General features: G+C 50.5%; 1 protein-coding gene across 1 annotated transcript; it reads left to right on the top strand.

Annotated features, from left to right (window-relative positions):
* Positions 1-2773: 2773 nt before the first annotated feature.
* DYNLL2 (dynein, light chain, LC8-type 2) lies at positions 2774-6502 on the top strand. Its single transcript, XM_010290150.1, has 2 exons — positions 2774-2926; positions 4613-6502. Exons 1-2 carry the CDS (start codon positions 2774-2776, stop codon positions 4748-4750), a joined length of 291 nt encoding a protein of 96 aa, XP_010288452.1. The 3' UTR covers positions 4751-6502.
* Positions 6503-15583: the final 9081 nt, after the last annotated feature.

The following is a 15583-nucleotide window of genomic DNA, read 5'->3' as shown; positions in this document are numbered from 1 at the left end:
TGGGTGTGGGGGCTTGTGTCTTATCCCCAATCCTAAAGCCACATCTTGCCCTGGGGAGGGAAGGAGAGGGTGCTGAGCTTGAGCATCACCTGCTCCCAAAGCCCCATCCTGTCCTGTGGGGGGAGTGGTTGGATGCTGGGGTCGGGCCTGATCCCCGTGGCTGCTTGGGCTATGGTCTTTTCCTCCCTCAAGACCCCATCCTGCACTGGGGAAGGGGTGGCTGCTGGAGCTGTACTACTACCGCTTCCCAGGCCCGTCCTGCCCTGCTCTGTGCTGGGGCTCTCTGATTTTCCTCTGAGAGGGCCAGACTTGAGTGGCAAAACCCTGAGGACCAGCTGTGATCTTGTGGTTTAGGGATAAGATGTGTATGTGGTGCTGCTGGGGTGCCTTATGGGGAGTATGCCTCTGTAAACCCATGGGGGAATGATCTGAGACTGGGGCCCTGCTCTGTGGGGTGTGGGTGGATGGGGTGGCACTCAGAGATGCCCTCGCCCCACAGCGAGTGCAGGGGAGCCTCCTGCCAGCAGCCAGCCCCTGTTGTGGTTTGCCCATGAAGGATACTGGGCCCTGGTGTGGTGCTGGGGAGGGCAAGCTGGCCAGCACTTGCAGCTCTACTGAAGGATAATAGTTTTTTTTCTGTGGTGCTGTTGCCCCTCGGCAGCATGGGCCTGCACTGAGATGTTCCTTGCCTAAACAGTGAGGAAGGAAGATGCTTTTTGCAGGTCACTCCATGGCGGGTTATGTAATGGCGAATGCCCCTGAACTCGGTGTGCAGTGGAGATGTGCAAAGGCCTGATGTGTGTGAGAGCTTGCTTGCCCCCTTTCTCTACAGGGGCTTTCCTGGAAGAATGACCCACAAGTTAATTTCTGCTACTTCCCTTTTCCGGTGGGCTGGACCCCCAAGAGACTTTTCCAAGGGATTGCCAGGTTCCTGGATAGTGAATCCAAATCTACAGGCAGTTGTTAGGGCTGTTTTGAGCCATGTCTTGTCATGCCGGGGTTTCTGGGCCACAGGCAGAAACCCACTGGCTTAAACCACAGCACAGAGGGGAACAAACTGCCTGGAAGTGGCTTTTCCAGAGCTGTGGTAGGGGCACGTGCTCTTTGTTGGCGTTTGAGCTCAGTTCCTGTCATTCCTCCTGATGCTATTAGTGCATGTTAATAGCAGTGCTCTATTAAACGTTGTATCTAAAACATATAAATTAAGGTTGCAATAGAAGTCTTCAACTGCAGGCAGAGTGAAGAATTGAAGTATTGTAATCATAGGGCTGCAATTATGTAACTGGATTTTCTTTCTCTCTGGATAGCAGGCTCCTTTAATTGCTGTAACAAAGCTACTCCTTCAGTTTTCTGGGACTGTTCCAGGAAGCGATCATTGCCGCAGATTTTCTTCACTCCCCAGTAGAGCTAAAAATGTGTAGTTTCACTAGTTCAAAACATGCTTGGTAGTATCACTCAGGACTTACAGCACTGTAAAAGGATTTAGGAAACTTAATGGTGCTCTGCAGGCTTAATTGGAGGTACTCCTTGCCATTAAGAAACTTATTCCCACAAAGTTTTAATATGCTCTGGTAAGAGCTGCTGCTAAGGTGAGTAGCTGTGGTCCTTCTCGGTGCGGACCTTTGCTTGACTGGTCCCCCAGATAGCATGTGCCTTCTGACTGGGCCTCACGTGTGGCTTGGGAGTGAGAGGTCTGGTGTCCGGAGGGGTGTTGGAGAGTGCCAGCCAGAAGCAGGACTGCATGGGGCTTCTTCCCCAGGACATGCGTCGTGGCCTTTGCTTGGAGAAGGGCTGCAGGGCTGGGATTGCCCATTCCCCATTTTCTAGGACAATACGAACTGAACTGGAAGCTTTACAATGCTGAATGTCTCCCCAGAAAGGCTAGGGCAGAGCTATGTGTAAATGGCTTCAGTGGCTGGTACAAAGCACCCGAACTAGCTTATAGAGTGAAGGGGGCTATACACTTGGCTCCAGTATATCACTTTCTAATTTCCTAAAGATCACAGGCAGCACTAGTGTGCTCATTTCTAGCATCTGTGTTGTGGTTCACAGGCGGGGGAGGAAAAAGAGGCTACTTTGCCAGGCCCTAGCTATGCTAGCTCTGTGGTGGGGCTTGCTTCCCCCATCCCTGTTTCTAGGCTGCAGCCTGGTGGTAACCTGTTTCTGGCTTGTCAGGCTGGCTTTGTCCCGTGGGAACAGGTGAAGTCTGGGTTTCACTGGCAAAGCAGCAGTGAGGGGATGATGATAGCCTGAATGTGGAACAACACTCCTTCCAGGCTAAACTAGCAGCAGTAGCTGTAATTCCTGGCATGGGCTGAAATAAAAAGCACTGCTGCTGTTAGCATGCTTCCTGAGCTTCCCTGCCAGAGATAGGCAGTCTGGTCTCCCTTGCTTGCAAGGCTCTAAACAGATAATGCTCCAGACCACTGATGCACTTGGAAGGCAAACTTGGCTGTACCCTACTGATGTATAGGAGAGCTGTGGCTCTGCAGATTCTGTCTCCTCCCACACAGTAAGCTTTTTCTGCATGTGTTTAATGCAGGTGGTGATGTTGGATCATCTCTGATCTAAACCTCCAGACAGTGCCAATGCTACAGTGCTCCAGCTGTAAGGGGCACCTTAGTCTGGGACTACTGTAGGCTACCCTGATAAACTCACCCTGGGCATAATAGGGGATTTGTAGTATTGTCTTGTGACGCAGCCTGCTGTAGAAAGGACAACCTCTGATGCACAGGAAGCTTCCTGTTTCTTGGGAAGGGATTAAAAGAATCTTATGTTCTGCCTTAGGTTCACAATGTCTGACAGAAAGGCTGTGATCAAGAATGCGGACATGTCTGAGGACATGCAGCAGGATGCTGTAGACTGTGCTACACAGGCAATGGAGAAGTACAACATAGAAAAGGACATTGCAGCATATATAAAGAAGGTAACTATGGGATGAGGGGGCTGCTCTGGCTGAGACTGGCTGAAGCTCTTAAATATGTGCCTGCCATGAGGCTGCGTGTCTTTCAGACTTCATACTTGTGTGTTTGGAGGGAGGTGCTTTCTTTACTACTTTACTGCTATTTCCAAGAGGATGGAGTGACTTCTCCAAGGTCAGAGGAGTGCTGTGGCAGAGCAGGGCTTGGTCTGTTGCTCTGGCAAGCTCTGAGCAAATGATGTGAATGCTGTCCCTCTGGATTTGCCAGCCTGGAAAGAGCTGGCTGCAGTCTGTGCTTAGGACTTGCTCCACAGATGATGCTGCTTTACTTGCAGTACTGCTGCTGAGTGGGACTACTCTGATGTTTTACTCAGTGTGCCAGTGTGTGTGGTTGTCTGCCATGCTGCTGGCTCTGGGGTGGGTGGTGTGGAGGAGGATGGGACTTTGTGCTGGCTGGCAGGGTTGTGAAAGGTGCTGCTCTAAAAACAGTGCAGGCAGCTGCCTTGGCTGGTGAAGAGGTGTCTCCTCATCTGCAGGAGCCCATTAACTTAATGCCTGATGGCATCTGGAGAGTTGTCAGTTCCCTCTGTAGCCACTTCTCTGAATGGTCAGGCAAAGTGCTTTTGAAGGAGGCAAAGTGTGACTTCATAGGCAATGCAGTCCTGGCACCTGGGCTAGCTTTTGGGCCTTGCTTGTAATCTAAGCTTGAATGTAAAGGATTCAAAGGTGTCTCATAACTTCCTGGATCGCTTTGATTGGAGGCAAGACTTATCTCAAAGTGCTTGAGGCAATGCAGCCTGTGAAGTGAGTTAGTGCAACAGAAGGCATCCAAAAAGAAGTTGCCTTTTTCCTGAGAGTGGTTTGGGAGGAGGGAAGCAATCTGATGCACCTTCATGCCCTGGCAAGAAAACCTTTTCCATACTTCAAAGGTTACCTGCAAAGAGCTCAAATGGTCTTGCTGCTGTCTGAGGACTAACACTTGCTTTAATCTTGAACATTGAGTCTGTGCTTCTGGCCCTGTCTCAGGGGAGGGAAGGGTGTTTTGGGGAGTTGTGTGTCAGAGGGAGGAAAATGATCTTTAACCCTGTCTTGCCTCCTAAGTAGGAGAAGACTCAATCAGCATTCAGCTTGCACACCTGTGACTTTTTAGATCTTCATGTGCTGTCTGGCCTGTGGATTTGCCTGCTCATTTTCAATGCACATTTTCTCCCTTTTGTGTGAATAAGAGTCCCAAACAGCAGAAGCCAGACTTCTCCTTCCTTTTTTTAGGTGACCTTTAAGCTCACATGCCTTGCTGGAGCAGACATGCCAAAATCTTTTTTATTTTTTTGTGAGTGGGCTTGGAATGGGAGAGGAGAAATATTCCCCTGAGCTAGCCTACACACAGGGCTTGAATAGCACTGTACCAAGGAGAGCTCTTGGGTCTGTTTTTTCTGCCTGGGGCTGATGGGTGCTCCAAGTCTCAGGAGATGATTTGCTTGTGTTGGATCCTTCAAATAATCCAGCACAGAGGTCCAGCTGTGTCAGTCACTACCTTGCTTAATGTAATAGTGTCTTGTAGTGGGCAATCTAAAGATGCTGCAGGTGGGAGGAGAGGCAGTAGTGTGTGAACAGCACCAGCTAAGAATTTGTGCTTAGAACTATTTTCATGTGGGCTTTCTTGGCCTTAATGCCTCTCTTCTCTTTCTTTAGGAATTTGACAAGAAATACAACCCAACTTGGCACTGCATTGTTGGCAGAAACTTTGGCAGCTATGTAACACATGAGACAAAGCACTTCATCTATTTTTACTTGGGTCAGGTTGCAATTCTTCTCTTCAAGTCTGGATAGGAAGTAGGAGCAAGTAAAATTTGGACTGTAATGCACTGATGGCTGAAGCCACGACTCCCTTTAACATGGCTATGCCGCTGCATGGACTGTATACTATATTTAATGTGTATATGTTGCAGTAAAAAAAATCTACTTCTGTTTAATTGCCTGGGAAGAAGGCAGCATTTTTTTGTTACTGCTTTTTTTGGTTGTATTGCACTAGGAAACCTGTAAATGCTTAAACAATGGCCTTTACGTGGGAAGAAATAAAACTATTCCACAACAGCTCCCTCAGTGGTTAACTCCTTCTTTGAGGCTGGGAAAACTTCTTTGGGCAGGCCAAAAGACCCTGACTTCCTTACTGAGTTTTATTAGACTGTTAATCTTGTAACAAGGAGCAAAGCCAGTGTGAGCCTCTGTACCCACCCTGCAGACTGTAGAGAGCTGGCTCTCCCAGTAACCTCAGTGCAGGTACTTAGACCTTCCCTGGAAGCTGGTGGGTGGCTCTTGACCATGTGGCTTTAACACACAAGTTGAACTCCACCTTGGACTGTGATAAACTTGAAGCGGGCACCCTCGGTGTTCTTTCAGTGCCCATCACTGTATTTTTTTGGCTCTGCTGAAACATAGACCTAGACTTGTAAGCGACTCAGCCTGGTCTAGAAGACTTCAACAAACATCCCCTGAGTTGCTGCTTGCTGTGGAAAGCAGCAAGCATCCTGTGGCTCAAGTCTTTAGACCTTGATACTGAGATCTAAAGCCACATGACCCATCTCTGAAATGGAGTAAGATATCAAATTGGTGACTACTGACAACAGCTCTATTTGGCATGTTCTTAGCCAGTTATTTCAACACTGCCTTAACTTGATGCTCTCTTTAAAGCAAGCTAGTCATGTGGAAGACTTGTAAGTGGCCACTGTCTCCTTTTTTTTTATTTTCTGTAGCTGATAAGCTATTTCTGGAGGACTATCCTCCATGTTCTATCTGCTTTTGTTCTTAAAGCACAGTACCAAGAAGTTAAATTTACATGTAATGTTTGTGTGAAGGAAACTCATGTGACATCTGCTTCAAAGGCAGACAAATGTCTTGGTCTCCAATAGGTTCAGCAGTGATGTTGTCTTAGTATGTACTGACTCTTGGATTACACTGCAGGAAGTTCTTTTTATCTGGGTGTGGAGAAATGCTGTGTGATAGCAAGTAAATACCTGGTGCTTGTCATAAGGTCTATTTATTGGTTTGCTAACTAGTGCACAGACATGTATATCACTGGGCTGGTGAGCCTAACTTGTCTCTGAGATGAATTTTTGGTGTTGGTAATACATAAGGCCCGGCTGGGGTAGGGGGGGAAGGGCAGTGTGAAGGGAGCTCTTCATTGTGAAATGACTTGATGACCCAGGTTGACTACTTCCTGAAGTAAAAATCCTTCTTGTCTCTGTGCAAAATCCAAAGTATGCCTAATTTTGTAATATTGGTAGAACAATGTTGTAACTAGAAAGAATGTAGCTGTCATAACTTCATGTTGATGGAAATGTCTGCACTGGGGTAATGTGCCTTGGACTGTCTGGGGCACTTTTGTGGTCTTTGTCTATTCAGAACTCCACTCTGGATCTGAAAGGAGAATGTTTTGGGGTTTGGGGTTTTTTTTCCAAGCATGAGTCTAATGTGAGCCTGTTCACGGTCTCTTGTGGAGCAAGATCTGTTCCCTTCATAACTGCAATGGCTCAAATACCATTTATTTTTTTCAAACATTAAAGGTGAATTGACACATTTAAACAGCCTCTAGTTTCTTCATTGCCAGCTGTCCCAAGCAAAAACCGCATTTGTCCAGAGAGGTTGAGCAATGAGTTTTCTGCCCTGGAAGATGCTGATGACCCAAAGGAGGCAGGTCTGCAGAGGGAGAAACTTGACCTGAAGAGCATGTCGCCCATCTGTGCTGGTACTGACCTCCAGCCTGACTCAAACACTGCGCCAGAAGGAGGGATCGAGGGGAGTATGTCCTGCTGCAGCCCTGATGGGATGCTTCTGTGCCAAGTAACCTAATTATGAAGGTACTGGGGCTAACCTCTTAATGACTCAGCCTGGGGGTGGTATAGCAGCTGGGGTCCTGGCTCCTGTACACTCAAAGGTGTCTCCCTGCTTTGCAGGAAAGTAGGTTTCCCCTTCAGGCTTCCTCCCTGTGCTGGGTAGAAAGGTGAGATCTGAAACTCCTGCCAGTTGCCTGAAGCTGATGTGTGTTTAATGCCTCATGCACTGCAGGGGTTGTGGGCTTGCCCTTAAACAACCCCCTTAGCTAGCTATCTTGCTCCTGATGCAACCTAAATCTGGGCTTGTAGCCTTCCTCCTGTTTTGGAAAAGCTGTGGGCTCTTGCCAATCACAGTAGTGTAACAGCTATGCTGTGGGACAGTAACACCAGCATGAGAAATGAGGGGAAGCTGAGCTGCAGACAAAAATGACTCATGCTATGCAGCTATAAAATGAGCTGAACCCAAAACTCCCAAGCGAGCAGCAGTATGGCTGTTACACACAGGCAATCTGCTGTAACCTCCACCTGGCAGTGCTGGAAAGCAGAGGTGGTTGCTACTTTGGGGGGAGCTGGGCATGATGCTCCTCCCTCAGTAGTCCCAGCCAGCCAGCCTCTTAGCTGGAAGCGTAGTTGGTAGGGCTGAAGCTCCAGTCCTGCTGTGCTGAGGCTCTGCGCTACTGGCCTGGCTAGGTCTGGGTTAGCACACAGCTCTGGGAAAGCATTTGCAGCCTTGTGGAGCTGGGATAGTCAAGCCCCCTTGGTGCACAGGGCTCTCGGTCAAAGCAAGTGGCTGGGAACCTGGCTCCTGAATGCCAGCTGCAGCACAGGAGGCTGCTAATCCAAACCTGAGGTGAACAACTTTTCCAGCCTGTGTTCCGTTTGTGGGAAAGCACCCCTTCCAGCCATGTATCCAGTGGCTGTGGTGCTGGTGGAAATTGGTCCGTGGCGGGATGTGGAGGCCCTGCCAGGGCTGCAGGGATGGCATGCCCTGGAGCTGACGCACACAAGTAGAAAGTCGGTTTGGTGCTTCCTTGGATGTGTCACTGCAGCAGGAGTCCTGCTTCAGGCTAAGGAAAAGAAGCTCTAGCTCACACCTTTAGCAATTAGGCAGTAAAACGGAATCCTGCTCACCTCCCCAAAACCTATGCAATGGACACCAGTACTGTGTGTCCTCAGCCTTCCCCCTAAACCATCTTTTGCGTAGCACTGGGACTTTGGAAGATACGAACTGCTCAAAGAGAAGCAGCTCCTCCCCCATGTGGCTGATAGCAATGTGAGGTTTTAACATGCAGCTTTCTGTCCCTGCTGCCTTTTTCTCCTGCTCCCCAGCAGCTTTCTGACATTTCCATTGCTGGGCTCCACTTTGTCTCCAGTTTCCACCAGGTGCAGGTGTCCTGCATGGTGCCCTGGTGTGTTAACTGCTTCTGTGCTGGAGAGGCCAACAGTGTACCCAGGACAGCCACGCAGTTTCAATGGAGGCATGAAACTATTTGGAAACATCTGGATCGGGGTGCTGAGTGGAAGGTATGTATCTGGGAGGAAACATCTGGAGAAAGAAACTGTTTCCAGATGTGTTTGGGCAAAAATGCTATTTAAGTGTAAACTTCAATAGACGTTACTGTCCTGCCTTACCAGTGTTCAGAAAATGTCTGATTGCAGAGGAGTCGGTGGTGCTGGCTGCTGCTGGTGGGTGGAGGTCTGGGTGCAGGAAAGTGTCTGCAGATGTGTGTGTGCATTCGCTGCGGGTAACAGTGCGGTTTGTGGTTGAGGAGAGTGTCACATTATTTTCTCTTGTACAAGCCAACTTACTCAATTCCTCATGTTGAGTATTTTTTCCAGATGTGACCTTACAAAAGCAAAGCTTTGTGGCACTCAAGAGCAGGCAGGCTCTTTTTTGGTAGCTGTGCTCCATGTGTAACTACTAGAGATTATCTATAATTCATTTTTCTGTGGAAGGAGCGTGGTGTAAAGCCACAGGAGGAGGTGTGTGACTCTGTCAGCAGGGAGAGCTAGCCTTGCTCCCTGCCTGGCACAACGTTCTTCTCCCTTCTCTGTGATCACTTGGGACTCCAGGAAGGGACAAATTGATGGTGATGTCCTCCCCTCGCTGGGCATCCTGCACAGGGACTGGGCATTGCTCCCTGCTCCTGTGGGAACACCCAGACTGCAGGTCAGTGCTCTCCTTCCCTCCCACTCAGCAAAGCCAGCCTGCAACACTGCTATTGCAGTGTTAATCTTCCCCAAGCATGTGGAAGCAGAATAAACCCGGTACCCAACGGACGTATTCCTTCTCACAGTGCTTCTGTGGGAGATTTGAGATGAAGAGGGAAAGCATGAAAATCATTTTTATCTCATGTTCAGTCTCCGATGGGTAAATCCTTAGGAGGCTGGTGCCACATGGTGAAGGAAGCAGGGCTGTGCCATCCCTGCCCACCCGAGGTTTCCCTGCTTTGTTCTATTTATTGAGCAACAACTCTGACACCCTTTCCCAGACTGTGACTCATAGCAGGACTGTCTGCGCATAAGCCATGCGTCTTGGAGCGCTTTATGGATACAGGAGCTGCAGGAGCCTCGCAGGAGCCAACTGTGTTTATTAAAAGATGATCAGATGTTTCCTCCCTTAAGGCAGCGTCTAGCTGAGGCTGAGTAATAACTCATTACCAACGAGACAAATAACTGCTTATCATCAGGTCAGCGCCTTCATCAGCCCTTTTGTTAATGACGGCAGGCGCCATGCTTCTCCTGCACTGAGCACCATGGTCTCAGCACCCAGCACAGCGGGGTAAGAAGGGAGCTGCCCTGCCAGACCCTGCTCTGGTCCCTGTCCCTTCCCCTGCCAGCAGCCAGAGCAGGGGCACCCCTGGGTGGGGGCAACCCCAGGCTCTGTTCTGCCGCTCAGCAGCGTTTGGCCCTGGATTAAGCTTGGGGAACAGTGTTATCCAGCCCTGGTGTGGCTTGCGTCCTGCCTGTGGAAGCCGGCTGCTGTAGTGGCCTTGCAGTCCACATCTTTCTGTCCTAGTCCTGGGGACTCAGAGCAAATGCACCAGTTTGCTGTGGCCTGGTAGAAAAATCAACGGTGGGCCAGTGCAGCGTGCCGCAGAGGTGCCCCGGGAGCACTGCCTGGGCTGTGGGTGAGGCGGGATGTCATGCTCCACCATGTCCCCTGTCCCCACGTGCCCCTTGCTGCCCAGTGCAGCAGTGCTTGCTCACAGGCCTCTCTCGAAGGCTGGGCTGGAGTGGGAGGCAGCGGAGAGCGGGGCCAGCTCTTATCCTCTTGCAGGGTGTGGGGCTGGGACCCTCACACACTTGGTCAGAGGCTTTCCTCAGACGCCATCCTCTGGCACGGCCGCCGTGGCCCTCCCCTGCCAGATGCCATGGCATCTCTCCATGTCCTTTGTTCCCTCCCTTGCTTACACGTCTCCGTTGATTTATGGCTGTTGCGGAGCAGTCAGACCGCAGCTCAGCTGCTTGCCCAGACCCTGGCCAGACTGCGTGCCCTTGCCTCCAGCTTGCCAGGCAGGGAGGCTTTCGGGGAGACATCCAAGCCCCCCATGCAGTAGGGCCCTCCTGCATTTAAACCATGCATGGCCTTTCCTTTCACCGCCTTCCAGCTTGGGTGTGAATGAAGTGCTTTCAGGGAGAGGAGATTGCTGGGAGCCCCGCTCTCCCTGTGCATTGGTTGCAGGCCATAAAAGCGTCTGAGGAATTTGCCACGGCTGTCCCTGTGCGGGGTGAGCAGAGTGAAAGCTGCCTTTTGTTCCCGCAGCCATGGCCACTGAGTCCCACACACCAACAGGGCTGGAATCTGCAGAGCTGGACGTCTGCTCCTGCCAGCACGTCACCCTGCGCAGCCCCTGCGTGGGTGCCACGCTGCACCGGGGCCACTGGGAAAGGGTTTTCCCATGTTTTACCCAGGCCAAGGTGAGCAGCGTGGGGTGAGCAGCATTAGGCGCTGCCAGGGCACGATGAAGGGATTTCCCCGGGCTTTACCGGCAGCGTTGAGCGCCTGGTGGTACACACGGTGTGACCCAAGCTTTAGCCCCGTGCTGCTTAAGCTGAGTCAGAGGAACGGAAATCCCTTCTTACACAGGTATTTTTCCACAAACTGTTCGATTACAGGTTTGGGGTTTAATCTCTCGCCCATCTTGCAGTTTCTCAGTGAGCCGTGCCACTCGCCTGCTGCTTGCCGGGGCCGCTCCGGCAGGAAAGGACGGAGGGCTGACGCCAAGCCAGGACGTGCCTCCGCTGCAGCCTGCACACAGGCGGCTGGCGCTCGGCCCAGAACACGGCTCTGGAAAAAAATAAATGCCTTTTTTGTTTTTTGAGGAAAGCCTGGAACGCTTCAACAAGGACAAAACCTCCTCCTAAATCCCATTTTAAAAGTTCTGTTTTCTCTAAAGGTTCAAAATGACCTGGCCAAAAGTGTCTGCTTCTCTGTGGCCCTTGGGTCAGCTTGGATGGGGTAAACCTGGACCCATGTTGCAAAGGCTCCCTCTGAAACCACAGCTTGCAGGGGTATTGAGGGATGGCATCCACAGGGTGCCCACCCATGGGTGCTGGCGGTCCTGCTGGTGGGGGGGGTCCCTGGACCTTTTCTGTGTTGTAACTAGCAAAAGAAAACCATTGGGTGACTCAGCAGGTGCTGGGCCAGGGCTTTGACGCTGCCACTGTTCTCCGGCAAGACTGACACGTGCAATTCAGGCAGAGCCTGGGCTGGCTAAAGATCCCGCGTTACTTAAATATTTTATAGAAAATCATTAAGCAATTAAATCTGGCAGATCTCACATCATAGAAAAAGCAGCTTTAAGTCTGTGCAGTAAACAAGGCAACGCTTCCCGGTCGTTTGGGACGTCTTCTCGGAGTCTTAACTCCAAATCCTTGCTTCAGAATAACTATAATTATCTCTTAATTACCGTTATTGTTTAACATTTTTAGCATTTGCAAGTGCAAACTGTTACAGTTTTCCATGCAGATACAATCAGTAGCCAGGGTTCACAATGAAAGCAATTAAAATCTTGTGATTATTAGAAGCCTGCATGTCTATAGAACAGCTTCAGTCTGTGTAACTTGCCAAGACGGAGGCTAGAAACTCAGACAAATTTAGCATTTATTTAGTAACCGAGCAAAGCTACTACCTCGTGCTGCCTCCAATGATTTGCATCTACGGCACTTTTTGGAAGGACACGAGTGTTGAGGGGAGGGGAAAGAAAGCATTTTCTAGAATACATCCCCGGAGAATATACAGCAAAGATAAAATTATGCACATGAATTATGCATATGAATTATGATTTCACTCCTATTTTTGTTGGGATTAGCTCATGTTTGGTGTGCATCCCTGGCAGGTTGCTGGCGGTTTGGCAGCGAGCAGAGTGCTCTCTCCAACTCCCAGCAGGTCACTGCAGTTTCGGGTCCCGCGCTCCCCGCTCTGCCAGCGGCAGCTTCCCCCAGGCTGCAGAGCTTCTTGGGGATCCAGGCCACTGGTCACGATGGCAGCCCCTGCTCCTTCACCCCTCTGGGGTCTGGGCAAGTATTTTTTCTGTGTTAATTTATGGCATCTCTTCTGAAAACGTGCAATGGATGAAAACAGATTTAGGTGTAAAACTAAAAAAACAAGTCTGTGCTATTTCATACAGAGGGAGGCGTTTGCAGGCTCTGCTGCTGCCAGCCAGGCTTCGCCGGGGTCCCCGCCATCTCCCGGAGGAGGAACGTCCCAGCCTCTGCCAGCTCTGGGGAGATACAGCCCAGGGAGAGGAGCACAAGGAGGAGGCAGTAGCAGTGTTTCCAAAATCTCCGCACCAGCCTCGGCTGCAATCCCAGCACGCAGTCGATTTGAGCCATGTTAAATAAAGCCAGCAGTGTTTCCATGCAGGAACAGCTTGGGAAGCCAGAGCCCGGTTTCTAGGAGGGCTGGTGACAGCCAACCCACGGGTGTTTCCATGTGAAAGGAGGTTTAATGGCCCTCGTTGCAGGGGAGGAATTATCCTCATTAGCCAAATCACCAGGCACCTGCACCCAGGGCAAGGAGCAGGCTGGGCCTGAGCAAGTGAGGCTCAGGGAACCAGGTGGGTGTCCGGGTTGGGGTGTGTCACACCCTTCCCGCGGTGTGACCACATGGGGAGGCTCAGGGTGGGCTCAGGGATGCTCCCCAGCCAGGTCCTTCTCTTGCCAGCTTGCACACCCTCTCACATCCCTGCTTCCCATTGCTGCTGCTGCCTTGGCATAACATCCCTGGCAGTCGTTTGCATGAGAAAATGAGATTAGGAAAGTATTTCAAGTATTTGTGTCTGTCCTTCAGCAACAAACAAGCGCGGAGCCAGGGCTGTTTGTCCTGTCAGCTGGCCTGCAGCTTGAGAAAACAGCCGGGAAGCCAGTGGGAGACACCTTTGGCACCAATGGAGATAATGCTAAGTATCGGGGCTGAATTTGCACGTGCCTTTGGGGAACAGTAAATGTGTAGCATGGTGCAGGCAGGGGCACTCGCTAAATCCCCCTCCCAGGGATGGAGTACCTGCACGTGCACGTTTGCAGACACCCCTCTGCAGCTGAGGGCTTCCTGGGACAGCCCCTGCTCCTTCACCCATCTCGGGTCTGGGGCAAGTAGTTTTTCTGGTCCCACTGCCCTCAGCCCAGCTGCTCTCCTGCTCTCTAACCTGAGCAAGTTGCCTGAAAACCAGCATGGCCCAGGAGGATGGCAGAGCTCGTGACCCCGGTGTGTAACACGTGACGATGCTCCGCAGGGCGCAGGCAAAACGTCGGCAACTGGTGCAGCCACGTGGACTCCCCTGGATGTGTGAGCACATCGGAGGATCGGGGATATTTCTAGGTTCAGGTGTTTGATCTGTTTTGAAATGCTGCTAATAGGAAGTGAAAAGCCAGTAAATTTGGATGGTCCCAGGAAAGAGGACCAACGGCAGGACTGATGTAGACAGTGGTGTCTATGAAAGCCCGGGACTAAAACCCCCAAAATTGCCAGCTGAATTTTGGGCCAGTTTTTCTCCCAAGGCAGTAAGATGAAGATGAACTCTCTCCATTTTGCCTTTAACAGGAAGAGATGCAGCTGACGAATCTGAAAGGCGAGGAGGAGGCAGGGAGAATCAGCAGCAGCTCCCAGGTCATCACTTTGTCAAAATCAGCAGGTATCTGCTGTGCCCTTGAGCTCTTTATCCCGGCTCCCATTTAGTTTGGCTTCCCCATGGCAGCTGTCACCATCCCTGTATTATCAAACCACCTGCCTGAATTTCAAGGAACTCATCCATATATTCAACAGGAATATCAATTTCTAGGAGCTCCTAGGGGCCTTGAGATCAGAGCAGCTAAACCGGGGCTTTCCGCTGAGCTGCGCTTACACCACCAGAGCTGGAATTTCTCTTGTCTGGGATGTTTGCCGGGGGGCTGCTGGGTTTTGTTTAAGCTGTAACCAAACAGGGTTGGCAAAATGTTGTCAGTGTTTGCCTGGCCTCAGCCCCGCTCCCTGGCACGCGGAGGAGCGTGGATCCCATTGCGAGCGACAGCGAGGGGGCCAGCCTCCCCGTGGTCTGACCAGGGGCACCCCGCGGTGCTCGGCTGTCCTCCTGGGGCCGAGCCCGCATCCCAGCAGCATCCCAGAAACAAGCCCAAGTGATACAGCCCAGGGAGGATGCTTTTTCTATATGTTTTTAAGCCAAACATGGCTCCTGAATTCAATAGAGAAGGAGATTCCTCTGCAGCCTGGGGAACCATCCTGTCCACATTCTTCCCTGAGACCTTCAAAGGAGTTGAGAAATCCAATTCCCACTAATTTGCTTTGAAAACACCAACCTGAAATTGTAATTATGGCATTCTGTATTACAGGGGAGGAAAGAACCCACCAGACTGTAGCTACCTTGTTTTCCTAAGACAGAAGTTTTGATGATTTATTAAGGCTTACGTTTTTAACAATATCATGTTGGTTAATGTTGGAAGATGTTCCTACTATTAATGAAAATTTCATAGACTGACTGGGGAAGAAAGAGACCATTTTATGTCCCCTACCAGATGGCCTAAACCAGCTGCTCACTTTTTTCTTTGAACTGTGCTTCTAATGACTTCTCTGTCCTTTGAAGTCTGCCTCTGAGCTGCTGACCCAGGTGTATTTGCATGATAGTAGCAGAGCACATTTAATAGTCGAGGACTTGTGCTATTTTCCCTCATGGCCACTGCTGGATACCTCACAATGTGTGCTCTCATTTGGGGGTTTTGAGGGGTGAGTAAATGTGAAGGCTTACCAGGCACTGGTAAAATGTGTCTTGGTGTAACACTGCTGGCTTCAGTGGAGTTATTCCCTAAACCCACAGTGTCTTTACCCTGCTCTCGGCTGCTTTCGTTGCTTTATAAACCCATGCAGCGGTGTCAGTCTGCTTTCAGTCACAGATTTATTAAGGCCTCACAAAAGTGGAGGCTGCTGTCAAAGTGCACACTTCAGCACCATTTTAAAAACAGAAGACAAGAAGAAAGGAAGAGCTTTAAATATGTATTAAGAAGTTTTAAAAATAATAAATCACAAAATAAAATGGTGACAAAAGGAACAAAACCAAAAAAAGGCCCCCGAGTGTGGGGTTGGTAGAAATTATGCCAAGAAGACAATGCTGACATTCCTGGCTTTGAAACTTCAAACCCAGCGCAGGTCTGCCTGAGTCCGTCCCCGGATGCTGCAGAGTCGCAGAGTGGCACCAGATGTCAACCAAGACCCCGGCTCTGACGCAGCCACCCTGTCGACCCCACTGACGCTGTGGGCACCAGAAAAGCTTTCCAGGACGGAGCGAAGTTCCGGGAGGTGCTGGCAGGTGGTGGGTGCTGGGGGTCTCCCCACCGG

This window comes from Phaethon lepturus, unplaced genomic scaffold (genome assembly GCF_000687285.1).
Source record: "Phaethon lepturus isolate BGI_N335 unplaced genomic scaffold, ASM68728v1 scaffold37386, whole genome shotgun sequence".
In the NCBI taxonomy this organism is placed as follows: Eukaryota; Metazoa; Chordata; class Aves; order Phaethontiformes; family Phaethontidae; genus Phaethon; species Phaethon lepturus.
This window is presented reverse-complemented; position numbering and strand designations above follow the sequence as displayed.